This window comes from Struthio camelus, chromosome 7, assembly GCF_040807025.1.
Source record: "Struthio camelus isolate bStrCam1 chromosome 7, bStrCam1.hap1, whole genome shotgun sequence".
NCBI classification, from domain to species: Eukaryota; Metazoa; Chordata; class Aves; order Struthioniformes; family Struthionidae; genus Struthio; species Struthio camelus.
The window spans coordinates 35,447,049-35,473,409 of NC_090948.1; the positions used below are offsets into that span (position 1 = coordinate 35,447,049).

The following is a 26,361-nucleotide window of genomic DNA, read 5'->3' on the forward strand; positions in this document are numbered from 1 at the left end:
CGCCTTGGCACGTCCGTGCAGGACCAAAACGAGGGGAAAAACCGGCTCATTCGAAAAGCGAGGGGAATTTCCAGCGCTCAAGCAGAAATCTGTCCAGAATAGCGAGAGTTAATACACCACGGCGGCAGAAAGCGCGCGGCGGTGGGTCGGGGCGGGGGGGTCGCCGTCCGTCCGTCCGCGCCGGCACCCAACGAGTGCCTGCGCGGGCCTGCGGTGCTGCCTAACGTCACGCGTCTCGCTCGGGCGCAGGCTCTGACTCAGCGCCGCGGCGATGTGATTGAAAGCCCCTGTCTCCGCTCTGTGCAACCGCTGCGCATCCATCTTGAGGCGAGAGCTGTAGCGTCCCTGCGCTGCTGCGTCTGCGATTTGGGCCATGACTTTGCAAAGTATTTTGTGGAGGCAAAGGAGGGGGGGGAAAAAAAAAAAAAAAGCTGTTTCTTCCCCTGCCCTATTTAGCTTGTTATCGCAGGCTGGTCAGCCTGAAACGCAGGTGCCCGAGGCCGTAACTGCCCTGTCTGGTGTTCGGCGGCTGCCGTTCTCCTCCCTTTCCTCGGGGAGGTGGGTTATTTGCGCGGGCGGCTGTTTGCGCAAAGGCGGGCGAGGAGCAGCCCTACGCGCGGGCTGGGAAGCGGCGAGGTCCGAGGCGGCTGCCCCCGCCGCCGTAACGCTCTTGATGCCCCCGTCCGCTCATAACGCATGCGTGTACGAATCGGGGGCTGTGATAGCCCACGTACGGCGCTGAGGACAGGCTGGAGCGTGACCTGGGCTGGTCACTGGCAGGAAAACAAAACAAGCTCTGGCCAGGTGGCTCTGAAGAGCTGGGGTCAAGGAGCATCTCTGCAGCGTCTGCCCTCTGCTTTCACTGGCACGGGTGGATTTTAGAGCAGGCGCTGCCACACGTGACGCGGGAAGCCTTGCCTGAAACCGTTTCTGGGAGACTGGCCGGGGGAAGCAGGGTGCGGAGCGGGAAGGGGAAACGTTTCCGTGCTCGTCAGCTATCGAGAGTCGGATCTCATCAAACCCGCGCGTCGCAATCCAGCGGCCGTTGGACGAGCGGGTTAATTCAGCGTTATGTCATCGCTTTCCTCCCGCGCCCTGCAGCTGCGCAGCCCAAAGTTATCGTGGTCGCTCGTTTAGGAGCGCTGCGAAGGAAGCTCCCCGGAGCCGCCGCAGCGCGCCGAGCGTGAAAGCCCTCGCTGCGCCCAGTCGCGGGGGCGCTCCGAGGAGCAACCCCTCACAGCTGCCGCGGGGCGCGCCAGCCTGAGCCTCCCTCTTTGCCACCCTGTCTAGGCATCTCCGTGAAACCCTCGAAAGGTGCAGGGCAGCAGTAGCAATTTGTGAGGTTTTTTCTGGTCGCTTTTTGCCCAGGATTACTGTGAGTTACACCTTCTAGCAACAGCGTCAAAGCAGCTGCAGGTCGGGGGGGGGAAAGCGTGAGGAACTGGAACGTGTGCTCTTGATGGACTGCTTTCGAACAGCAGGTGCTGGATTTGGGGTGCTTTGTGAACTCGCACGTCTCCTGCCGAGCACAGCAGACTTCAGAAACGATTTCTAGTACGTTCTGGTCTGCTTCTGCTCAGCTGGCGCTAGGTGGGTCTGGTAACGCGTACATCGTCCTAACGCAAATCTCCCATAGACTTTGGAACGACATCTCAAAAGCCACGTTGGCTTTTGTCTTTGCTGGTAGGTAGTGAAAGTTGGATTTGATTTTCCGGAGAGGCAGTTTTTGGCTCTGTAGCTAGAGCCCGTGAGAGCACTGTGCGTTCAGCACGTCTGTAAAACGTGCTCGACTTCCCCGGGGAAGGGACTCGGTGGTGATAAATCCCACCCCCAGATGTCTGCAGCGAGCACGTCTGCCTCGGAGCTGCGCCTACACCCAGCCGCCCTTTGCAGCCTGCGGGAGGAAAGCCAGCAGCGTTTCTAGGGTACAATTCGTGCCGCTTTTTTTAAGCACAGGCTTCAGGCTGAGATAAACCGTGCCCTAGGCCACCCTCTTCTCCCCTGATTCTCCTCCCTCCTGCAAGCTGTATCCTCAGGAGCTCTCCTGTTCCTTGGGGTTTTTATTTCAGTGAAGGGGGGCTCCTCGGCTCCCTGGTGGCTGGGGCCAGGTCGTAGCCAGCACTGGTGCATCTGTTTGCAGAGGAAATATGGGGAACCAGGGGTTTTCCCCTTGTAAATAGGGGTTGCATGGGGTAGAGAAGGGAGTGGGGAAGGGGAAGTCGTCTTCGTGGCATGGGCAGAATGGCGATGAGCTGCAGGGAAGCTCCACTGAAGCGATGTTAGTGTTTCAGAAGGTGATCAGCAAACGCAACACAATCTGTGGAGTCCCTCCTCCTCCATCGCTACATCCTGTACGCTTGTATCTTCTACGAGCTGGTTGTCTTTTGCTTTATCCAGAAGGTTTGGTTTGGTTTGATTTGGGGGTGATTTTTTTGTTTGTGTGGTTGGGCTTTTTTTTAGGTTAAACCTCTCCTCTGATAAATCTGGGATAACAGGTCTCCCACTCGGGTGTTTCCTTCCGGTCTCCCCTCGGCTCGTTGCAGCTGCATCACCGGGCCAGGAGGCCCTCGCAAGCCAAGGGCCGCTCCTGGAGCGGGAGGGCCAACCTAGCAGCTGTGTCCCAGGAAGGTGTCTTTGGGCAAACCACAGCCTCAGTCCAGGTGGCTTTTTCTCCATCCTCTCCATCTTCAGTTTCCTGTTTGAAGGTAATATTACAGCAGGGAAAAGCTGACAGGTGAAGAGTTCCCAAAGGCGACATAATTAGATAAGCTGGAAGATTTCTAAGGCTACTCCCTCCGTCTGTAGGTAATTAATAAACTACTCACCAAGATTATTTCCTATTAGCAGGTGGCAATAACTGTGTAGTCCTTACGCTGCTTTTGGTGTGGTACCCGATGGCCAGAGCCCACCTTGGGGTAAATGTGGAAAGCAGATTACTCACCACCGCTCGTCAGCTCCAGCTCCAGCTTTAACTGCGCGTGGGCCCACTTAATGCCACCTTAAAAGGGAGCTTATTTATGAGCAGCTGGATGATAGATCTGTGAGAGGGAATTAGACTCCGTGTGCTCTATACTTGTTGTTTGAAGGAGGGTGAAATGAAAGGGTGCCTGCAGGGAGGTCACATCCCGAGAACCTCAGGGGGTTGGCTTGCGCCTGCGTTGCCCTAGCTGAAAGCTGGAGCTGCGTCCGTAAAAAAGCCGAAGGAAAACGATGAATCATCTGCATCGTTTGCAGTCTCGCCGGTGCCGTTGCCTGCCCAGCAGGGGCGATTTCAGCCTCTTTTTGTGTCGCTACGGCGCGACGAGAGCGGCGCGTTTGGTGGGGCGGGCTGCGGGCTGGCCGGCGGCTCTCCCGGGCTCAGGAAGCCCCGCAGCAGCGCGAGGACGTGCGCTGCCCGGGACGCTGAGCTTCGCGGCCCATTTCCGTGGAAGTTAACGGCTGTGGAAATGTTTCTTGCCCTGGGTAGCGAGAGCACCCTTTTCTGTCAAAACCGTTTCTCTGCAGTTAGCTGGGAAGAGCAGAGCCCCTTAGCGCGGAGATAAAACACCAGCAGGATGAACCAGCTGTTTGCCCTGCTCCTCCGAAAGGCCTTTGCTCTCGGGGCTGCTGTGGCTATCCTCTCACAATTAAGATCTGGAAAATTATCTGCGTCGTTAGATGGAGGCAGCAGCGAGGAATAGTTTTTTGATGTTAAAATCTAAGAATATTTGGGCATGTCTGGGCCTCTTGTAAAATACAAATGTTTTGGGAAAAGGATGAATATAACAATCGTCGGTGCACAAATCCCTTAGTGCCGCCGTTGCCTTCTGGTTTAATTTTGGCTTCTTCTCTTAGAAGTATTTCTGTTTTGTTTTTAACCAGTAGTGCTAAACATTATATTCACATATGCAAGTAGTGTCATGTAGCACTGCAAGGGCCTTCGGGAGAGTGTTCAGGCCAACGCTGAGACAAGGTCAAGTTCATCTACCTCGTCCCCGAGAAATGCTTATGTAGCCTGCTCTTAAAGCCCTCCGCAAAGACTTCCCCAACCTCCAAAGGAAAAAATGAGTGCCAGGCCCAGACTTTTCTCATTATTCCAACTGAGGCCTTGCCAGGGTTGGAGAGAGAGGAATAATTGCCTTCCTTATTAATGCAGCCCATGCAACCTGCCTCCTGTTCATCAGCATTGCACTGCTACCTCCTCTTCAGCTTAAGATGATGCCTAATGCTTTTCTACATATTGCTGTCTGCCTAGTTATCACTGACATTGCACTGCGTTATTTGATTTTGCCTTTCTTGGTGTAGGGATTTGCATGTGATAAAATATTTTGAATCATGTCAGATAGGAAAGATATCTGTAAGAAGCAATTGTGGCTTTGAAATTCGACTGTAATTTTTAATGGATCGCTCCTTGAGAGCTGTTCCAGTAACACTGGAGAGATTTCATTTCCATTTGGTAGGTGTTATGTAATTTGTTTCTAACAGAAATGGTAATAGGTGCTGTAGATATTCACTGAAAATTCTTCATTTCATGGTCTCCCCAGTACATGTCTGGAGGAGTGGAATATATGCCTATATTCCAGACCATGGAAAATCTTCTGCATTTATTGCTACAGTACTTCTGAGTTTTGTGGCATGAAAAAAGAATATGGGACGCGATATGTGGTGATTAGGAGTGTCTTCTCATTGACTTCAATTAGCTGCAATGGCTATCTGTACATGCTGAAACATCTGTCGCTAATATGAAAATATGAGCTCAATGATACGTTCCAGTTTGTGATGCCAATGTGACTACCTGGGGAGAGAAATTGCTGGCGACATGTAGTTCTATTTTAAATGCTGCTAAAGAATTTTTCAGTAGTTGGAGAAGCTCTGCAAGATAGCTTAGGGCTTGCTTGAATTTCTTGATATGGGATCTCCACGCGTGGAGCTTTTGTTCTTCTGCTTACTGGTTTAAAACCATGGTGGACATGTGCAGATGGGGACGTTAACTTCAGCGTCAGACAGCTGCTGGGGTTCTGAATAGGAGCGGGATGGTTCGCAGTAATTTGTCAACAGACTTGTTTTCAGCCTCCTATTCTAGGCTGAAAACCCCCTTTGTACCACAGCATAATAACCAGCGGGCAGATGACTTCTGACTCTCTGGCTCTCATGGGCACATGAATAAGACCTAATGAAAATTGCAGAGAGACAAAGAGCGATAGCTGCTTCATGCCGCTAGCAAAGATAGTTCTTTCTAACACGTGACGCATCTGTAACAGTCCACATCTACAGCACGCCGGACAGGGCAAGCAACTGTAAACAAAGTTATCAGAGCACAATGTGGGCTGAATGCACGTTTCTTCTAGATAAATTAACACAGGCCTGCTCTTTGCTGCCGGAGAGCAAACAAAGCAATTCTTTGTCACCCTGCCAAAACCTTATTTGAAAAGAGCAGTTTTGACCAAGAGTGTTTGGGAATGAAAAGTCAGTGGTGATGCGAGGGGTGGTCAGTAGTTTATCTTTCACTGTCATCTTTGTTGTTGCACAGAGACAAGGACAGTATCTAAATATGCTGCTCATGACAAATGTAAAGAAATGTAGAGAGATATCGTAGTTCCAATGCAAATTTTTCCTTCTGGTGTCTTCAAAACCTCGAACGGAGATTTTTCCCTTCCCTGAAATGGCTTTTGGTCTTTCACTCAAGGAGAACAAAAAGATGGTCCTTTTATGAATGTTTAAACCCGCATCCAATAGTAAGTCAAATGGACTGAACAGACCCTCCCCCTAACAAAATTTAAAAAACAATTTAAAAATGACATACTCGGTCTCTTAGCAAAACTCCAGCTGAATGCACCAAAGTACGTGGGGTCTTTGCTTGACAGGTCTCACTAGCTGCAGCAGGATTTTAAGATACAAAATATGCAGTGCTATTTAAGAAGCGTAGATCTGAAAATAGCTCCATTAAAAAAATACAGCTGTGATTGTACACAACACAATAATAGCCCATGCAACGTTAGCCATGAAGAAAATCTTTACTGCGTTACCATGAAAACCAAATACATCTCAAGTGGAAATAAAAAGACAATTTCTAACCTTCACAAAGAAACAAGATGGGCAAATAATTAGTTTAAGATGAAGCCTTGCTCGGTTACCGAACACGGGACAGAATGGGACAAAACTTAATGGCTCTTCTTTTTTTAGGAAAATTGCGTATTGACTTGCAGACTGTTCCCCTCCTCCCTTAAAAAAAAAAAAATATATATGTCAAGGCAACCGTTCTTGAGCCTTTGAAAGGCTTCCCGTTCCTTCCTGACGAACCTTTTATGGTCCAGGGACCAATGTACTTACGTTCGTAGGTCTTCAGCAGGGCTATGCCCTGCCGCTCTCCAAATCAGTGGGAGAACTCCCGTGGGCTTGAACTACGTGAGGCCCTTGCCCTCACCGGGAATTAGGCAACAGAGCCTCCGTCCCTCCAGGCGGTCAACTTTGCAGCCCCGACGGGCTTGCACAGAGCGCTCGGAGCCGCAGGCGGGCGACGGCAGTAAAGCCGGTGCCCACAACCTGGCAAACACCTGGTGGCAAACAATCCACTCGGTATTTTCTCCTGTTAATTGTGAATCATCTGTGAACAGCCTGTTATAAGGAATTAATTCAGCTTTCAGAATTGCTTCATAAATGCTTTTGTAGCAAAAGATTCCCGTCTGAAGCGTTTGCTTTGACTTTGTCTTGGCTGCTCATCTGGGTGAGAGGAGCCGCTCTCCCTCCGCTTGCCGGTGAGGCTGCTCGGTCGGGGCCCGGGGAACCCGCCGCTTCAAGCGATAGCCCGAGGGTGGAGGAGTTCAGCGTTCAAAGCATCACGGTCCCCGTTTCCAGCTCACCAGGAAAGAGAGACCTATGGCCTATTGGGCTGAAGCATTGCCAAAGCCTTCGCGTAAAGCCCAGTTAATGCAGAGGTTTAAAAGCCATCAAAAGTTGCCAAAAGGTGCAACTTTTCCGTACAGGTAGTTAGGTAACAGTCAGTGGAAAACCCAGGTAAACAAACCTATGACTTAAGGCTATGCTTAAGTCTTTCCAAACCAGGATCTATCGTTTTATAAATGCTATTTAGAATTCACTGGTTTTCTAGTTAAAAGCAGGATATGCTTAGTCATTTCTCCTGTAGCCTCCTGTAGCTACTTTTCTCTGTCATCTTTTACATTACTGTAAGTTTTAACTTCATTTCATTTAATTAATGTATATTACTGTGGTTTCTAACCAATCTTTCAAAACTGAACCTGGTTTAGCTAATCTTTGGGTATGATCTTATGACTGTTGCTTCAAGTTCTTTTTTAATTGGTGTGCCTTTCCCGAACAATGGAAGGGAAATTATTTGGCTTGCTATCTTTTAGTCACCACCTAGGAATTAAAGTAGCTTATTCTGAAAGATACTCTGTAACTAAGTATTCAAAGTAAACCTCTCAAGTGATTATTGTCGGGTTGCCAGGCACCACACTGCTAATTACATTTCTTTTGCTATTGAACTTATATCTGAAAATTTAGCGGCATTTTTCCAGATTTTTTCCCCCTTATAATTAAAGGAAAATACAGCGTAATTTGTGCAAGGTGATTAGCGTGATAGGGAATTCTCTTTCCCTGGGTTGAGGCGCTCAGAACGAGTAGGCGGCTGCGTGCAGTCCATGCCGTACAATTAATTTCCTTCTCATTTATAGCTGGTCCTTGGAGGCTTTGAACTTTTTGGAAAGGCAGCTTCTGCAGAGGGCCCCTCGGCGCGAGATGCCGCGGGTCCTGTTGGAGCCTCAGCTTTGCGTTTCGCTCGTGTCTTGTCACAGCAAGTGCAATGTCGGGGGAGACTGGTGGGGGGAAAAATTGCTTTATGGGTTGTGTTCCTGATTGGCATAAGAACTGAGCTGTAAAGCGAGCCGGGTTCTCTGCTCCGTGGTTAGGTAAGCCCAGAGGAGGCAGGAGGCCCTGTTTCAGTTACCGCTTGACGCTGGACTTGGCAGGAATTTGCGGCCGGCTGAGGCTGCCCGGCGTACGCGCTCTCCTTACCTCCCGCGTAAGCGTGGACGGCCGCGGGGCGTCCCCGGGCTCGCCCCGAAATGCCGGCTAATCCGGCCGTCATCGGCGCGAGCGGCGCGGACGTAAGAGACTGAGGCCGTGCAGCCCGAGGAGCCTCTGGACTTCATTTTGACTGACGTGGGTGTGTTTGTAGCCTCAGGAACTCGCGGTTTCTGTTGCTTCCCCTTCAGCGGCATGCGCTTCCTGTTGCCGTACGGAAGCCGCGGGCGCGCACGGTTTGATTTAAAGCGTGAGAAAAGCAATTGGCTCAGAAGCCTGAACCCATTTATTTTTGCAGAAACGAAGGGCCTGTCCGGCCGGAGAGCCTTCAAAGGGCCTAATGGCCTCGTTTCTCCAGAGTTACGCAACGTTAACTTTGTAGGTTTTTTTCAGAACTGAGGCAAAATTATGTGAACAGCTACGGTAGTTAATTAATATAAATATGCCTTGTGGCAATAAAGAAAACCAGATAGCGTTATTCCTTAATGTAATGGATCAGCTTAGAAATTTTTGAGTAATAAATGTATGAGGCTGCACTTTTAACAGCATGCTTTGGGGGAAAATGATGTATTTAGAGCCGCAGTTCCAGAAATGTTATGTTTGTCCAAGATACCAACAGAAAGAGAAACCTCCGTTGTAAACAGGAAAGATAAACCGATCATTAGCTTGTTTCATGCCTGATAATTAAGAACTAAATAACAATATTGCATGACATACCAGGCTCAGCTGCTCTTGAGATTTTGGGGACCTGAACCTCCAGACTTTTGTGTAGACGTAAGATTTTATTCATATGAGCATGACTGTTGTTGTCAGGGAGACAGCCACTTGTCTACCGTTGCTACATAGAGCATTTTAATCATCTGTTCTCTGGTCGTAATTCCTGCTTTTAGAAAGGCTCCTTTTCTCACTCATTCTCCATCTAGATATCACGATTAGCTTTATCCTGCATCAGGTCGCGTGAGATGAAGAGAAAAAGTCATTCTGGGAGAGAAAAGAAGCACCTATTATTAGTGCTCCTGAGGCAGAGTTATAAGACAAACAAAAAAATTGATGTTTTCATTCTTGATGTGTTCTGTGCTGGTATTTCTTATTTTCGCTGTTAGCGTCTCGGATCTTTTTACTTTATTTTTATTAAAGAAGCAGCCATCTGGCAAAAAAAAAAAAAAAGAAAAGAAAAAAATTGCAAACTGGTAGGAGAAGAGTCTCTTGTCGTTCAGGTCAGTAGAAGCTGCCAAAGAGCAGACTGCCGCAGAGCGCTCTGAGCCGTGATGCTGTAGCATCGAATAACGTCTTTAGTAGTATTGAATAATTTCTGTGTTTGAGGGAAACGCGCAGAGCCTTTCTCTGCACCTTTTATTTCTGTCTTCTCTATGAATTTGACTTTCCCGATGCGAGAGTATAGACCTGCTAGAAAACCAGAAGCCGTTGCATAATGATGTCAGCCCTAATAATTTAAAATGTGTGTCTGGCAACACAGAATAATTGCTTCTCCAAAGATTAGCCTGATTTGCCTGCAAATTCAGTCTCCTAATCCAACCCCTCACTCCGAAAGGCCCTGGGGCTGTGCCGCAGGCTTTCTGTAATTCGGGGCTACAAGAAATACAGCAAAAGTACCCAAAAGGCCCCGACTGGCTGGCGGTGGGTGTCCACCAGGGTGCCCCCACCGGCAGGGCGCAATGGACCCTTTCCTCGGGGCAGGAGCTAGTTTGTGAAGCAGCGTTTTAAAAGGTTTTCTTCCTTTTCAGCCTTGAGCTGTTACAATAATTTTTCCAGGGCGAGGGTAAAGCAGCGAGAATTGAGGTTCAGAGGAAAAGACTACCAAAAAGTTGAGGAAAGTGGGCTAAACCTTGGCATCAATGTCAATATATCTCTTTTTAACATTGTTTTGGAAAAGAGAAACTTGAGGGACAAATTCTTTAGTTTTTCTTTCAGAGGTGACTCTATGAGGAAATGATTTACTGCAAGCATAAATTGTATGATTGAAAGTGATCTAAAAAGTTGCTCTCTGGACGGTACCAAGGAGAGCGTTCTGGCTAAACCACGAGGCTGGATTTTGGGGGTTTCTGGCTGCACTGTGGGAGCTGCCCTGTGCGATGGGCAAGCTCACCGAGATCGGTTCCCTGCAGCAAAAGGGCAAATCAGTAATAGATCTTCTTCCTTATCTCTGCGGTGTTTACCAGGTTGTAGGATTTTTGTGATGGAGATTCCATTTTTTCCTCTTCAGGCCTTAACAAAATATTCCTGCTGCCCGCTCATATCTGCCAATCTCTGCCCACCTACCTGTGATAGGACAAATTGGTACTGGGACTAAGATCTGCTCACCGTGACGGTCTGCACGAGTATATTAAAGGGTCTGTAGTAGAGCAAAGTTTTTTCCCTAAACAATAAATTTTCTTTGAAAGTAGGATCATAAAAAGACATTTGGGGATAAGCAAAACTGTTTCTACATTTAGTTTGAATTTGGTGAGCAGTTTTTTCTGGAAAATGTATATAAGTAGGGTTAGGGGCTGAGAATATATAAATAAAATGTATCTTTATAATTCCGTTTGGGAAACGTTTAAATGCAAGGAAAGATTTGATCAAAAAATGAAAACTTAATGTTTCATTTCAGGTAGAACAAAACATTTCTAATAACCTGACCAGGCAAGCATTAAAACTGAAATAAAAAGTTTCACTCAGCTCTACTTCCTATTCTCATATGTAAGCTTCTTCTAGAAGTACAGTTTTCTCCCTAGAGCACTCTGGCATAATTTTTGCACAGTATCTGCTTTGATTAGCACCTCTGGGCAGGCTTGTGCCCAGGTTCCACAAGTGATTTATAGATTAAGTAACAGGAGAAACCATGCTGTTTGCAAACTGCACAGCTTTACAGTTATTCTAAATGTAATTCATCTTGCTGTAAAGCAAAATTTTCACAGTCTGATTCTGAAACTAATAATATATTCAACAAAACGTCTTCCCAAGTGCATGCAGTGGCACACGTCTTCATAGAATTAATGTAAACCGAGACGACTTTCCACAAAAAGGCACCAGAATTTTCTACGTGGACCTACGTATTATGTAAAAGCATAGAGCATCAATAAAATAAACTTGGCAGGATCATTAATTTCCATTCCTGTATAAAATCCAGTTTTGCTGAGTATGGAGGTGAATGAGAAACTCTGACGTCTCCGAACAATTGTATTTGTTTCGTGGTTGTTTGTCTAGACCTGGTAAGGCCGGCAGACTGAGAAAGCAACGCTACCTGTGCTTCACGATGCAAACGTATTTTACAGTGCACTCTGAGCGCTGCGTCTTCTAGTCACCTTGCATCTTATCAGGCTAGGCTCTTCTCCTAATTACACTGGCATAAACAGTTGTAGCTTAATAGAGTTCAATTAAATTGTATAATTGCTGTGAGAAGAAAGTAGATCTCACTGAATTCACAGTCCAAACTGATGTTCCCAAGTCAGTACCAATACGCTAGGAAGCTACGCAAAATGCTTGAACGCTTTGAGTTCCTGCAGAAGTTCAAAGGAGTTGCACTAGGCTGATGGCGAGTCCTCAGCTGGTGCGGATTAATAACCTTACTAATCTAACTGCGCATTCTTATATGATGTTCCATAAGCAATACTGGTATGTGTAAAGTTTAGAAATTAGATTAATTTGCTCATTTAGCAGCAGCTTCTCATCCCCGTAAACTTTCTGAGAGACCCAGTAGCCCATGGACAGCTGCAAGGGCTTCCCTTGGGAGTGCTTAAGGCAGACAGGGTGCCGTGGAGACCCGATCCTTAGGGTGAGCTAGCTTTGGATGTGACCAATCTGCTGTTTTTAGGGAGATTTCTTGGAGTAAAGTGAGACTTCTCAGTGTGAGCCAGAATGGCATGGAGTCAGGCGCTCGGCAAAAAGGAGACGCAAAAACGTATTGCCAATCAAATGGAAAAGAAGTAGCAGGCAGATCTGTAAGCTGTAGCCATAATCTTTCGTTCGGAGTGCTTTAAAAATACTAGTTAACGCTCACGGCCTCCTTGTGGCATGAGGAAACAGTGGCAGAGGGGGGAGTCATACCTGGGAACCCCGAGAATCGGAAAGGCCTGAGGATGTCCCTGATAAAAGATCAATGAGCTGTCCCGCGCCCTTGGTTCGCGGTGGCGATGAGGGATGCTGCCCTGCAGGTCAGTGTCCTAGCTCGTGCAGCCCTGGTGAGGCAGGAATACCACCAAAAATTGCTACGCGTGAAATTATAGAGTGGGCAAAGTTTGCCTAACTGATATTCGACTAATACCAGAAAAAAATTATTTCCAGTGCCATAGAGGCATCTGAATGGCTTTTCTAGGCTCCCTTGAGGAGCCTAAAGGTGACGTAGAAACTCGAACGCAGTATAAGCAAACTTCACCCTTAGTGACAACCCCCGAGTCCCTCGCTAAGAGGCTCATCCGCAACTCTGAGGAAAAGCTCGCTAGCTGGTAGGTTGGTGAAGGCAGCCGGGAGGTCGTCACAGTGCAGCTCTGTGTATGGCTGCTCCCCTCCCGAAAGCTGACGAGCGGAGTGCCTTAGCTCCTCCGCCGTTCAGCGGCGGCAGCACTAACCACGTCACATGGCTCTTCCAAATCCTTTCGAGGGCTATACGTACTATGCGCGTAATCAACTGCCATTCAAGTTCACTCGTACGATATCCCCTACGGAAATAAACAGATGAATTATTTACTGTGCAGACGATCTGATACTGAATGCTATGGCAGCTAAATACTGTAGTTACAGTGCGTTCCTGCGAGCAGGACATAACTTATTCATACTCAGGAAGAGCAAGAACTGTTTCACAAGCTAGATTTTTGTCAGTCATGGTGGTTTTCCGTGTGTGCTGTACTATTGGAAGTCCTCTATGAAAAGAGGACAGTAAATTATTTACCATACAGGCAAGATGATACTAAATGGTACAGCAGAGAAACCATGTAGCTAAAGTGAATTAACATGAGCGTGACGTGACATTCATGAACCATTTATTTAACCTGGCTTCTGTGCTAAGCTGGTGATCTCTAGCTGCCCGTGTACGTTTTGCAGCTGCGAAATGAAGCTGTCTTCTGGAGAGCGAGCACACGTTAGTCCTTTGAAATCCACAGCACTTTGGCTCCGTCCAATAAACGCGCTATAGGTTCTCAGAAAGTTGGCGAAATGGGGAAAAACAAGCGATTGTTGCCAGTGTAAATATAAAGGAGGCGTCTAAGACGTTATAGTGTCTCCAAACAGTGTTTTGCCGTGTTAGTTTGCTGCGTCCGTGGCCAGACCCTGTCACCGGCGGGCAGAGACGTAAGCCTCTCTCTGCAAGGGGACATGCTGCCGAGTGACGCTCTCGTGGCTGTTTTGATGGGGAATTGCACCCTGCAGCTGAGGTACAGCGTGCTCTGAGCACGCGCCGTAGTCTGCGATAGACACTGATATGATGTGACGTATTGCTAACTAGAGTCCCTCTCTGAAAAGGGAGAGATAAGAGAAAAATATGAGCAAGGATAGTAGGTGGCATCTTGATTGCTGAAGCAAATGGACTCCAGCGTTCGTCTGCTGTAACGGCAGAGTATTTGCCTTGAACACCTGACTCTCTTTGGAGGTCTGGACGAGCTTGTGTGCATCGAAAATATTTCTCTCTTGTTTTATCTAGAAGTGTTTTCAAGTGCCTGTGAAGGTTTTTCAGCTCTCATGCCCTGTCCCAGGGCTCTTGGCACCTCGTTCTGGAAGGAATCCCCACCTGGCGCAGCACCTAAGCGTGCGTCCGTGTCCCGCAACAGGGGGAACGGTGAAATATCAGTGGTTGAAAAATTGCAACGGGATGAAGCAAGGAGGAAAAACTCACTTTCTGCTTTCCTCATGCTTATCCTAAGAGTTCTTCAAACGCTTCTGTCTGTCTTAAGTACTGTTGCACCTCCTGCCTCCAACCTGTAGTGCTGCTGAGCTTGTTCCCTCTGCAAGCTGAGGGCTGCTGTCTCTCGTGCACAGACGAAGCCGAGTGACCTGCCCTGAGCAACGCAGCTTGTGACTGTCGCCGGTGACTGGGCAAACCACCTTTGCTTTTGCTGTGCTGCTGACAAGAAGGGTTTGCTGTCATTCCTCTTTATAACTTAATGTAGAGACAGCAGCATAACGAGAACCAGTGTGAACGCAGATTGGAGAACAGTTACCTGCAGAGAGTTAAAATCTGCTCATCTGATTTATTCACGTAAGCTTATATATAAATGTGCTTATTGAAGATAAATTAGCTATCACAGCTAATTTATTCTGCATACTTCTTATTAACAATGTCGATTCCCTTAACTCTCCCTACCACATTTCTCCTCTTTGCCTCAGTTCTGTTTTGATCTTCTCAGCACTGGTTTGAACAAAGTTTTACATCATGACTGCTATGTTAAAATACCTTCCAAAACCAGCCCTATGCTTACTCTTGCTTATGCAGCATTTGTTTCTTGCAGCATGGAGGCTTCTTTGTTTTGTTTTTACTTCAAGGACCCTCATGCAAGCACTGTGGTTTGGCATAGATGTCCTCCTTTCTTGCATAGTTTAACCATTTTGAAAACTGGAACAATCTTTTGACCATTCTTTTATTGCCGAGATCTTCCTTCAGAGGTAAGAGCCTAACCTCTCATTGCTGAGACATCGTTAGGCCTTTCCAGGTCTGTAGACTGGACCTCAGTGCCTCATCTTACAGATTTATTTTGTTTTTCTCCTGCTGCTTCGTATGTTCTCCATGACTTCCTAAAAGCAGTGGTCCCACTCCGTTAATGTGAGCTGAGCCTGGACAGACAGCTGTCTCCTTGCCTTATCTGGATTCATTTCATTTTCATACTGGTCATCCTGGTTTTCTGCTGCTCTAGCACAGCCCACGGTTTATGGGTGTTTATAAAAGAGAGGTTTCAGTGGTAGGTTCCTCTACTGACTCGTAACGAGAGGGCCTATCCATTCCTGAAATGATGCTTATCACCCTGATGATCCTTTTTGTCTCTGGCAGCAGATTGCTTGCTTGCTTCCTTGTTACCTGCTTTTCTACAATAAGACTGCCTCTTGGTTAGAGCCGGCACTGAACCCTGAGCCCAGCCCTGGGTCTGGAAGAGCGGCACAGTCCCGTCTCTTTTTAGGATGCAGAAAGACTTGCGTCTAACTAGAAGTCTTATGTTGTTGTATGGCAGCGGCCCGTGAAACCAAGGCGGTGGTTCTCCTCCGTCCCTCCTTCGTGGTGCCTGGGCCTCCGGGACCTCGGAAAGGGGAGCAGCCTGCGAGTGACTCCCTTGCCCGGTCGTTGGCAGGACTCGGGGCTTGTTTTCACAGTGGGTAGGACGGGAGGCCTGAACTAGCAGACATCTTCGTTTGGCCTTCATGGAATATTTATGTTGGATAATGCCACTTCAGGTGGAACAGCTGATCACGTCAAACAATGTTTGCTGAAGCCCTTGTATAAGAAGTGCTAAGAAAACACCCCCATAACCTAGTATGCTTAGGGAAATGCAGTTCATTTCCCTGTTTTGGAAATTCTTCACTGATTTTTGAAAATATATTTGGTGTTAAGTTTCCAAGGGAATGTCTTGTGCAAATAGTTTTTTCCAGCAGGTTTCTCAGGCAATGTTTTCTGCTCATTCACCTTTGGGCACCCCGAATCTCAGCTGCCTGGTGCCACCTGAGGCTAGCTCATGTGTGGCGGTTTGCAGACCGACTCTGAAATTGGGACCTGGGTTCCTGTGGGACTGCAAACACCACTGTGGTGGTGGGGCTGCTCCGTGCCGTCCCTTTCGAAGGGAGCTTGCTAAAGGCTGGCAGGGTGGAGCGGCTGGCTAAGGGCTGTGCTGCTGAAATATGGCTGCGGTGAAGGAAGCCGGGAGCGAAGCCGTAGCTCCCTCGGAGAAGGACGGGCTGTGGGGTGGAGGTCACCTCGCAAACGTGCTGCTGGTGCCGGTGAGGACGGCCGCCGGGAACTCATCGGCAGTCCTCGGACGAGAGCGCCGGGTCCCTACAGCAACAACCGAGGCGTTCGCTCTCTGAGGCCGTTTCCCGCGGCTGGGGAAATCCCGCTCTCCCGAGGACGGCCAGCCCCTCCGGGACTCGGAAAGGAAAGGAGGGTTCGAGGGAAAGCCGTGGCTTTCACGGCGGGCTGTCTCTGTAGCGACCTGTCACGTCCCTCCGTCAGGAACACGCCGTGCGCGGCATGTTCGTTCAGAGTTATGACAAATATCCTGCCGGCTTGGCTGGAAGGCAGAGGCACCCTCCAGCGGGAAGAGGAGCCGTGCTGAACCGTAGCGGGAGGCCGGGGCTCGGCCGCCCGGGCGTGCAGCAGCCGAGGGCCCCGTGGCGACTCGGTGGGTGGCCAACGCGAAACGCTCCGCCTGGGCCGTCCTCGCTGGGTGCGCAGGGTCGCCTGGGGTTTTTATTCCCTACCCGGGCAGGCTGGCTGAAGTAGAAACTAAGCTATTGCCGAATCAGGTAACCTTTACCCTTGCGGACAAAGCCGGCCCCTTCGGGGGCGCAGAGCTTCGGAGCGGGCCGGTGCCAGGGACACTTCCAGGAAAGCCCGTGCGCGGGAGCAGGGCCCTTCGCCGCCTCCTCAGCCGTTTTCTGGGTCCTTTTGCTTGTGGGCCATGTGTCCCATCCGCCGGCGGATGGGAGAGCCCGGGCGGCCAGGCTGGGAGGAAGCCGGGCAGGGCGGTAGGTTTGCGCGGCCGGGTCGCTCCCGCCACGGGAGCCGCAGGCATCTCCTGCCGTTTGCCTCGGTGAGAAAGTGTCCCCCTGAGTCCTGAGATCTCCCGCTGTGTTTAATATAGAGAAACCTCTGTTAATATTGGCCCCGAACGCCTCTAGGAGAACTACGGAAGATTCAGTTTCTCCGGTTGCTCCCTCTCCGTACAAAGGTAGCTGCAGAGGTGGTTTTCCGACACTGCTGAGACAAAACCTGCTGCCTCGGTTCTGAAACGTGCTTCTGAAGGAGGTGAGTGGCAGGAACAGCTCTGATCTGTCTAGTCCTGCACCCTCAGCCGTGAACTTTGATAGGCACATTGTGACTGACAGGTACCATATTTTAATGAGTTTGCAAGGTACAACTAAGGAGTGTTCGGATAACCTGGAAGTTACTGCATACATAGAAAGCATTAGCAGATGAATTGAAAAGTATTTTTTTTAAATAAGATCAAAACCAATATATGTCAGAGGCTTTCTGACTTCACTGAGGAAATACATTTTCATCAAGCGGTGTTTTACCCTATCAATCTCGTCATAAAATTTCACTCGGATTTCGGTCAGACCCAGAGCAACAAAATGTTTGCCGTGTGGCCGTTTAGAAGGGCTGTTGTCCAGCAGTTAAACACTAAATCTATATAGGAACAAGTTGTAGATGATACCTGCAAAATCACTGCCCAATGTAGCCTTCAGCTACAACAATGTAGCCTTCAGCAGTTGAATATTTATCTAGGCAAGGGTATACGCAGACTCCCATGGCATAACCCTCTTCTGTCATGATTAAAAAAGAAAAAGTCTGTTTGGGCTTCAACTCGATGCAGAACAGGCGCAGAGCGCTGCAAAAATGTAAATGGGGAGCATCTCTGGGCAAGTGGCGCTTTTTCCAGACAACACGTGCTAGTGAGTTAGAGCCGTTAGGAGCCGTGCTAGGATGTCCTCCTCTTTAATGAGTCGCTGGTAAGCGCTGGCTCTCCCAGAGACCTCATTAAAGCCATGCGGGTTTGGTGCTAGTAGGAGACTGGCTTTTTGGCCTGGATCCTTTGCAAGTGCTTGCCAGAAACCCGGCCGCTCACACCCCACTAAAACAAGTCACCTTTCAAAAACCGGGGCAAGAAAACACAGAGGGGGAGATGCCACCAGCACGCTGCAGACTGCTGCTACGGGGGGACGCTGGACATCAGAAGAGCAGTGACGTTTAGGGGCACGGCCCCTACCAAGACGTAGCCAAGAGATGTGCAAGCAGGCAGGTGCTGTGTCGTCCTGGTGGCGATACTTCGTCAGACAGCCGAGGGCTAGAAGAGGTGGGCGCTCAAAACACCCTGCGCAACGGTTGCTGTGTCACTTGGAAGCGTCCAGTTCAAGTTGAAATACATGGAGGGGAAAGCTGTTTGCAACAGCCAAAAGCAGCAAGGGGCCCTGCAAACAACCCGCGTAGCTTGCTGTTTGGGAGAGGGCCGGCGGGCGGCCAGGCAGGGGAGCAGGGTGATGCTGCAGCTCGTTAGTGACTTAAGAAAGGAAATGCCTTTTGAGTCCTGTCAGTTACAGCGCAGCAATTTCATCTCCGTTTTTGATCAGGGCATATGGTACAAGGAAAAATTAACACCGCATTTGCTTCACCTTATGCCTTCTCTCTGGCTGGCACCTACAGAAGGGCTGAGAAAACTGGGTTTTAAAAATAGTGTCAGATGTTACTCTGCCCCAGCACTTGGTTTTTGCTCCACCTTATTTCGTGGGCCCTCTGATTTGTTCCTTTGGCACAAGCGCGTCACATTTTTGCTCCACCTTTCTGTTCTCCGTGGCGGTTTTCCAGCTAAAACACAGACAGCACAAGAGGGCAAAAAACAGACAAAGGCCTCTTGGCTGGCGCGGTCGGCGACGGGCCCGAGCAGAAAGCGTGATTCACCTGACCAAGCGGCCGGCCGCTCGCTGCCTGCCCTTTCCTCATGGCCGCTGGTGCAGGGCGAGATGCTGATGCTGTGTCTTCTGACCCAACGTCTAGGATGCTTCCTGCGGTACCGCTATGGCCTCTTGCTTTGTTGATGGACGCTGTTTACACACGCGTTGAGTAATATCGTTTTAATTCTCCCTCGCTTCTCTTTGGCAGAGTCAGTTTGCTTCAAACCTTCTCCCGCCGGCAGCCACCCTCGTAAATCTTGCTTAAGGTGCCTGTACCTTCCCTGTCTCGGCTTTTAGTGAGTTCAGCAGGTCTGCCGTCGCTGTTCTTGTTGTGTTCGCTCGCTGCTCGCCCTGCTTCAGTTCAGATGCTGGTTCCCGCTCCTTGTTACCTACCGTAACTTTCCTTTATCATCTGTCTGCTATAATGTTTTTCTAGGGGTGTTGTACTTTCTCTGGGTCTTTCTTTCCATCTTACGTTATCAGTTTAAATAACGGCACGGTTCCCATGGCCAGGCTTGGCTGTGCCCATCCTTGTCTGAAAGCCTGGCGAGAGGCCTCTGATTGTACCGGGGGCACTAGAATAATTTCCCAGCTGATGCAGCCTGAGAAAAGCAACGTACGACAGAGTTTGTCTGTGCCCCGGCTACCTGCCTCACCTGAAAAGGAGGCTGTTTTCCCCGCGTGTTTTTTGCTGTGACAGGCAAAAGCTGGCTCCAAACGTGGAAACATCTCCAGTGCTTTGCTGTACTCGCCAGGCAGCAGTGTGTCGGAGTATGCACCAGTTTCTGAGTCCCTGGGGTAGGGTGCGTTCGCAGGAAAGCTGAACTTTTGGCAAGAATTAACCAGCCGTTTCATGTCGGCAGCTGACGGCGCAAAGAGCCTGGGAGCGCTCTGCTTGTTAGAGCAAAGCTCTTTTCTGCAGGCTGTGAGGTAGTTTTGGCCTCCTGTGTGGCTCGAGGCGCAGGGGTACTCGCGGCCTCTCGCCCAAGCGCGGGGTTTGAGACGTGCCGGAGGCAAGCAGGCGCTCAGAGCCCATCACCGGCGGCCCGTCGCGGTCGGGAGGAGCATGGGGAAGCTGTTGCCTTTAGGGATCTACTGGGATCTCCAGAGCAATGGATTTTAACAGGACTTTCTTATTTATCGGAGCCTCGGCCCTCGGATTAGGTAAATCTTTCATTCTCCTGCCTCTTGGATCTCAAGTTTACCAGCTCTTTCCATGCACTTAGTGCCACTTGGTGCTGAGCCTGAGAGAAGGCAATTATAGGCAAAAATTAGGTGGCAAATAGATAGCAGAGCATGCTTGTTGTAACTCCTGATCTGACCTTTCCACGTTGATCTGAGCCTCTTTCTCTTCTTCAGACCTTTGGATCATCATGCGAACTCTTCTCTGCTGCGACTGTTTTCTTTCCCGAGCTCCAAACTAACCTGCCTGGAAATTCTGTTTTCTTGTGCAGTAGGTAGAGCTGCAGCGATACGCTTCTATCTGTCGGTTGAAATAAGCAATAAAAATAAAAGTAGTCACACAATGTGCAAGTCATAAAACAAACTGTGCAACTTTGCAGCTAGGCCTGGCGTCGTAAGAGAGAAATTCCCTGGGCTTGAGGGCTCTGGCGCAGCAGGTTTCCCGCTCGGGTTCCCCTGGAGAGAAGAGCGCCCAGCAGGCGCCTGGGAGCGCCTCGGCAGTGCCGCAGGCCGCCGGGGCCCGGGGCGGGCTGCGCCGCGGGACACGGCCGCTGCCTCCCACCGCCGGCTGGCGCGGTGGATTTTGTCCGTGCCCCACCAGCAGCAACGATGGGGAGACCCAGTTCTGGCTGCTGTAACGCGCGCGCACACCGATTTCCTCCGGAAAAACAGTTAAATTTTACAGTAGTCTAATTCTGCTTTCAAAGTGTTGTAAGCAACTTCTTCATTTCTAATAGTCTAGCTAGGATTTTAAGTCATACGAAATGGTGCAGTCGGTGCTAAGGTTACCTTTGCCCAGTTGATGGAAAGCCTTTGGTGTGCACAGAATTCAGATAATATTTCGGGAAAGACAGGAATCTGGAAGGGCATGGATCTCATATTGGTTTGCCAATGCATGGGTCGATCAATCTGGATATTATAGAGACCTTCATTTGTATGAGTTAAATTGTCAAATGGGAACAGATTAATTTTGGTTCAAATGGATCGGTGTGCTACCAAGCAAAGCCCTGCAGGAGATACTGGTGGGGAGCTTGTTGTGGGCCATAAATAAAATGGAAAAATGCAACGAGCCATTTCCTAAGTAGCTCTGCAAAACGTGGAGGGGAAAAAACAGGACTTATGGGAGAATGTCATTTTGAGCCTTAAGTTCGCATGATCCTTAAACTCACCCACAGTGAAGCATCATTAAAATTTCTAATTATACAGATAGATTTTCTATGTCAAAATTTCTTGCCCTTGATGCACAAAAGCTGTGTTTTGGGCCTAAATTTTAAGGAGGAGAAGAATTAATCAGTAGGCCAGAAATCAATGTTTTCAGAGAAACGGGGGAGCACGGCCTGATTACCTCAGTGATGGATAAAAAGAGGACCAGTCCCAATCAGTGTTGTCCACGGCAGCCAATTCCCAAGGTCTGCTTTATCAGAACTGAAGAAAAATAAGGGCAAATGTGAATGTGTGTGTATATGTATAAATATATAGATAGAAATAAATGTCAAAGATCTCTAAGATCTTGCTAGATGGCTAAAAAGCCAGTATTCCTTGGCAAAGTAAAAGGATCATTTTGGCTAAAAGCACATCCTACTTCAGGAGTAAACCAAGTAAGCAATTAGAAATATATAATGTAAAGAGTGGGAAAAATCAAGCAACATGTAGCATAAGTTATGAAATGCAAAAAGGGAGCAGAAGAGGCCAAGAATATCATCAGTGCTCGGCAATAGCAGGGAATTTGCTTGGTGACATTTCCAGCTGATCGCAAGGAGGGGACTGCTTCCCATTTTGCAGAGGAAGGCAAAAAAAACCTTAGAAAAAAATTGTCTGGCATTCGGATTGCAGCTTTTGAGGTGAATATACTTCTGAGGTAACAAAATATACATTTGAGATTTATATTTTTATCACTTGGTATTCCAGTATCGACTCTATAAAGTGCACTTCAGAGAATGATGGATGGGCTAAACCATAGATACCGTTTCACAGTCTGGACGTAAGCATTAAATATGGGATAATGCAGAGACTGGTGGAATAGTAAATAACAGTACGAGCAGGATATCGGAGACACCTGCGGCGCTGGTGAGCAGAGTTGTTCACAGATGTTGCCTTTAAGGACGAGGACTGCCAGCGGCGACACGTGCAGAAAGGGGCTCTGTGCCCCTTGCTGGAGATGACAGGCAGCTGAGGCAATATCAGATGTGCAGCTCCCGATAAATATTCAGCTTTGGAAAAAATCCACAGATGGCTAAAGCAAGCACAATTGGTAGGAACGGCTGGGAGATATTGGTTTGCATGTCTTGGGTAAGCCGGTATTGGGGTGCACAACACAGTCTGATATCCACCTGGCTAAAAAAAAATGCTGGGAAATGGCCAAGTGTGGGAAGAATTCCCAAACTGACTGGAGGGCTAAAGATAATACCTAACCGGGAGAGGCTCAGGGGCTTATCGGGAAACGGCTTGAGAGGCGACTTGATTACAGCATGTAAGTGCTTTAACAGGTTCTAACGGGCTCTTTAATCTAGTGGAGAAAGGCCCAAGGAGGAGCCGAAGCCAGACGAGCGCGACTAGGGCAGGAACGTGTAGTAGTGAGAGCAACTTACCGCTGGAACCAGTTATCAAAGATGGTGAACTGTTCTCACGTATGGATATATTCAATTTCTTAGCGCCTGCCTTTCAGCGTATCATGCTTTTGTCCAACGAAAATTATTGAATTTGGTGCGGGAGTATTTGGGTGAAGTCTCAGGAGCCGTTAATGTGCAGACCTGGTTACGAGATCCGATTGTTTCCCTTCTGGCCCTATTTTTCTAAGAGAGATACATTGGTATATTGAGTAAACACTAGAAACTTCACTGTTTGGGTATAATGGAGAAATACAGTACACTGTTACTGTGTAATAAGCTGAGCTGATTGCAACTTTATTTTTGTTTCTGCCAAAAAATGTTAAGTTAGAAAAATGTTTGAAGTTTCCTTTGAAAATGCTTTGATAAAATGACAAATGACAAATTCCTTCCCCCTTTCTGTAAAGCTCCAGTGAAAATAGAATGTCTTCTGACAACGTATGTATGCTTAGATATTTTTTCAAACTATCTTCAAAGCAAAGACACTGTAGAGGATTTTGAGTGATGTCTTGCAGAGTCTCAGATAGTTCCTGATGCGTGCGCGCCATATGGCAAAAGAAATTTGCGGTACATCCGTTGTCACATTTCAGTTTTGGAGCGTTGCGTCTTCTGCCAGGCCCTGGATCTTGAGCCCCAAAGCCAGGTTACCGACGTCCTTTCGGCTTTTGCAGAACAGCTGCCCCGAAGCAGCAGCAGCTTTGTCAGCGCGTCCCCGTCCTGACCACGGCAAAGCAACCGTCGCCCTGCGGCTGCTCCCATCTCTCCAGCATCGCGACCGCCGCGAGCAGGCTCCACGTTATCGTTCTGACTTGGCTCCCTACCCAACATCTATTTGTCAAAGCACGTGTGTGAATTAAGGGAGGGTCAGGCCATAAACTGACAGCAGCCCGTAAAAGAATTTTGGTTTTCTTCAGAAAAACATGACCTCCCTTTTCACAAACCAGACATGTATTAATTTGCCAACCATTCGTCTCGTCCAAATTTGATACCAAAACGTGCCCCCAGATACATTAGCGAAGATGCAAATGCTATTCCGGGGTAAATCAGTGTCAGTGAGGTATGCGCTTAAAAGCTGAAGTGGCTCTTGTTTAAGTGGGCTTGGTGGGCTCCTAAAACGTGTACTGAGTCGTTGCGAGACTCTGAGAGGTGGGGGCAGGCCTGTTTCTCAAGTGCAGCAGTGAATTTGCTAATGTTGGTAGGGGTGTTCAAATAAATGAGAGTTGAGCGTACCACTCAGTCTTAACATTACACAGTGCCTTCCTGCTAATAAAATTAATGGGTAATAATGGAGAATAGTTAGCTTGCACAGGGAAATATATTTTAAGGCATTTATATGAAAGCAAAGTAAATGTTTACAGAGGTTGTAGGAAAAGTATGGCAATAATATCTTCCTTGGCAGAACAGAGATTCGTGGCAAAACTGTATAGCAAAGTGATCTATTCAGTCTGATTTATTAGTACTTCTTTTAAAAAAAAAAAAGCGATCAAATCCAAACTCTATAAATATGATTAGAATCAAAATAAGTGTTCACAAGGGCAAATATTTATATGGGCTTCAAGTCAGAATTGTAGCTCTAATGAGGCCAAAATGAGCACCGTCCAAGAGCCAGAGATCTCTGACTGTATTTGGAGCAATAGTTTTAAAGAAAATAATCTGATCGATTTACTGTATAAAATCCCACAGGGTGGAATGTGCCACCATTTTATGCTTGAAGAGACAGCATGCTTTCAAAGTAGTAGGGAGCCCTTCAAAAACATCCTAACAGTGAAAGCCAGGGCGCAGAACTGGCCCGTTGCAGGCAGAGGAAGGAAGTCGGCAGCGTTTACGGCGACTCCAGCACGTCTGAACTCTAGAAACCCAGCAGCTATAGCTGTGTCCTGCATGCAGAAAAGCCCTGACTGTGTGCACGAGGCTCCGCTTGCAGGCAACCAAGTCTTCAGATGAAAGGTGTTGCGGCTGAGGTGGAGGTCTTGAGCTCTTCCCGTGCACAATCTTCCTTTTTCTTGGAAAGTGCCCATGGAGGGCGATGGCAGGCTCTGGAGACAAGTGACACAGAGGCAGCTGAAGAAGTATAAATACTCTGAACTAGAAAGCAGACTTTCTCAGTAAAGTAGCCAAACGTTGGTTTGAACTTAACCGAATGTACAAAGCTGTTTGAACACCCTGTGACTTACACTGAGTGGTGACTTTCCCTTTTCTTTTCATCTTTCTTAGATTTTTGTGACATCTTGGTGCATCTTGGTAGAGTTAAGTTTTCAGGTTAAAAGAAAAGCAATCTATGAACTTTATGGCCGGCCAGTAAAGTGCTAGGACTGAATGGTTGCTTGCGAACGCTCCCATATTCATGATCCGAACGCGACTGGGTAGATCTCAGCAGCTGTGCTTTTACATCTCTGTGAGCTGGTTTCCCAAGTTCTTGAAGACAGATCTAGAAGACAAACAAGCCACAAATGCAAGTGAAAAAGCCCTGTGCTGCAGAAATGCTCTTACCCATCGTTCTTTGCTCAGCTGGCACCCAAAGTCCTGTGCCTGCCGCTCTGCGATCCCAAGGCCAATGTCCACCGGAGAACAGGAGGCCGTGGGTGATGCGTGTTAGAGGGGAGCTGGGGACTGAGGTCTCAGCGCTGACTGATCAGAAAGCCGAGTTGGGTGGATCCTTTGAGAGTGTGATCTGGGCAGGAAAGTCCCACAGAAAAGTGTTGGTGCAGTCATTCAAAAACCAAAACAGATGCTGTTTTTGTAAGTAGCCTGGTCCTCTCTGGCTGCGTGCCCGTGCCCAAGGCACTCAGGCTTTACGCTGGGGTTTAGGTGGGGTCTGGGGCTCGCTGCTCGAGCCAGGGAAATGCCATGGTCGCTACTGCAGTCGCAGGGCCATCAGCAGCTCTCCGCTGCACCCAGGTTGTCACCCAGGTGTCCCCGTTGCTGTGGCCAGCTCAGATAGCTGGTGTAAAGAGAGAAAAAGGCACAGCAAGGGGACAACAGACTCTGTCACCCCGTCCTCCTGCTCAGGCTCGCGTAAAGCACAGCGCGCTGGAGGAAGAGTTGAGCTTTCCATCAACTCCAACAGATCCCTAGTGAACTGTAGCCACTGAAAAACAGGCTGGAGAACAAGTCCAGGGAAATCACCTGCCCAATATTTTGGGGTAGTTAGAGAGACAGGAGCATTTTTTTCCGTGTTACAAGCACATCGAGGGACCCAGCTGAGATAGACGACATTTCTGTGCGGAACAAATGAGAGAGAAATTTTATATTACTTCAAGAGTATATGATTGAAAGAGAGGAAAGATGGAATGGGAACGTGTTACAGGACGGTGAAATGTTTGTTTAAAGCCTCACAGAAATTCAGTGATGGAGCGAGGAAAAGGGCGCTGGTAGCGTGGCTCCCGGCGCGGTTCCCTCACCAGGCACCTCTGCCTCTCCGCACCCCGGGAAGGAAAGCTTACACCAGCGTGCTGGATCCTGCAGACCATCGCTGTGGCTCCGATCGTGCAGGAAGGAGCTGCCTCATGGCGAAACCCAGCACAGGTCGGCATTAGAGCAGTGGTTTAGCAGCTGTCAGCCTCACGTACCCGGAGCTGAGTGCTGCACGTGCTGCTTTTCCAGTGTATTCAGCGTAGTAGCGGCAATATGTTGTGACACACGGGAGCAGGACTTGCAGAAATCATAAATAATTGCCAAAAGAGCTGAAGTTGCTGTGCCCTTCGCTCAGATATACGGTGTGTTACACTGCAGTCTGAGAGCCAGACTTTTATTTCGGTGGGTTGCTGCAGCACTAGCTTTGCCCCGTTGCCCTGTGGAGCTGGTTTGCTCAGGAGTGAGCTGCTCTGCAGCTGCACTTCTCAGTGAGAGTAACACAGAGCCACTGGGAGATGCCACTGAAGAGCTAAGTGCCTTTAATTATAAAATAACTGAAGCATTTTGAAGATGAGGAGAAACTTTACTGTCTTCACAACAAAAGTACTAAGAGAAA

General features: G+C 48.5%; 1 protein-coding gene across 1 annotated transcript in view; it reads left to right on the forward strand.

Moving 5' to 3' along the window:
* Positions 1–259: 259 nt before the first annotated feature.
* The window catches only part of PHYHIPL (phytanoyl-CoA 2-hydroxylase interacting protein like), a 97,343-nt gene continuing 71,241 nt past the window's right edge, over positions 260–26,361 (forward strand). The window contains exon 1 of the mRNA XM_068950737.1: positions 260–386. Within this exon, the coding sequence (XP_068806838.1) occupies positions 374–386 (13 nt within the window). The 5' untranslated portion in view covers positions 260–373. The remainder of the gene's footprint in view (positions 387–26,361) is intronic.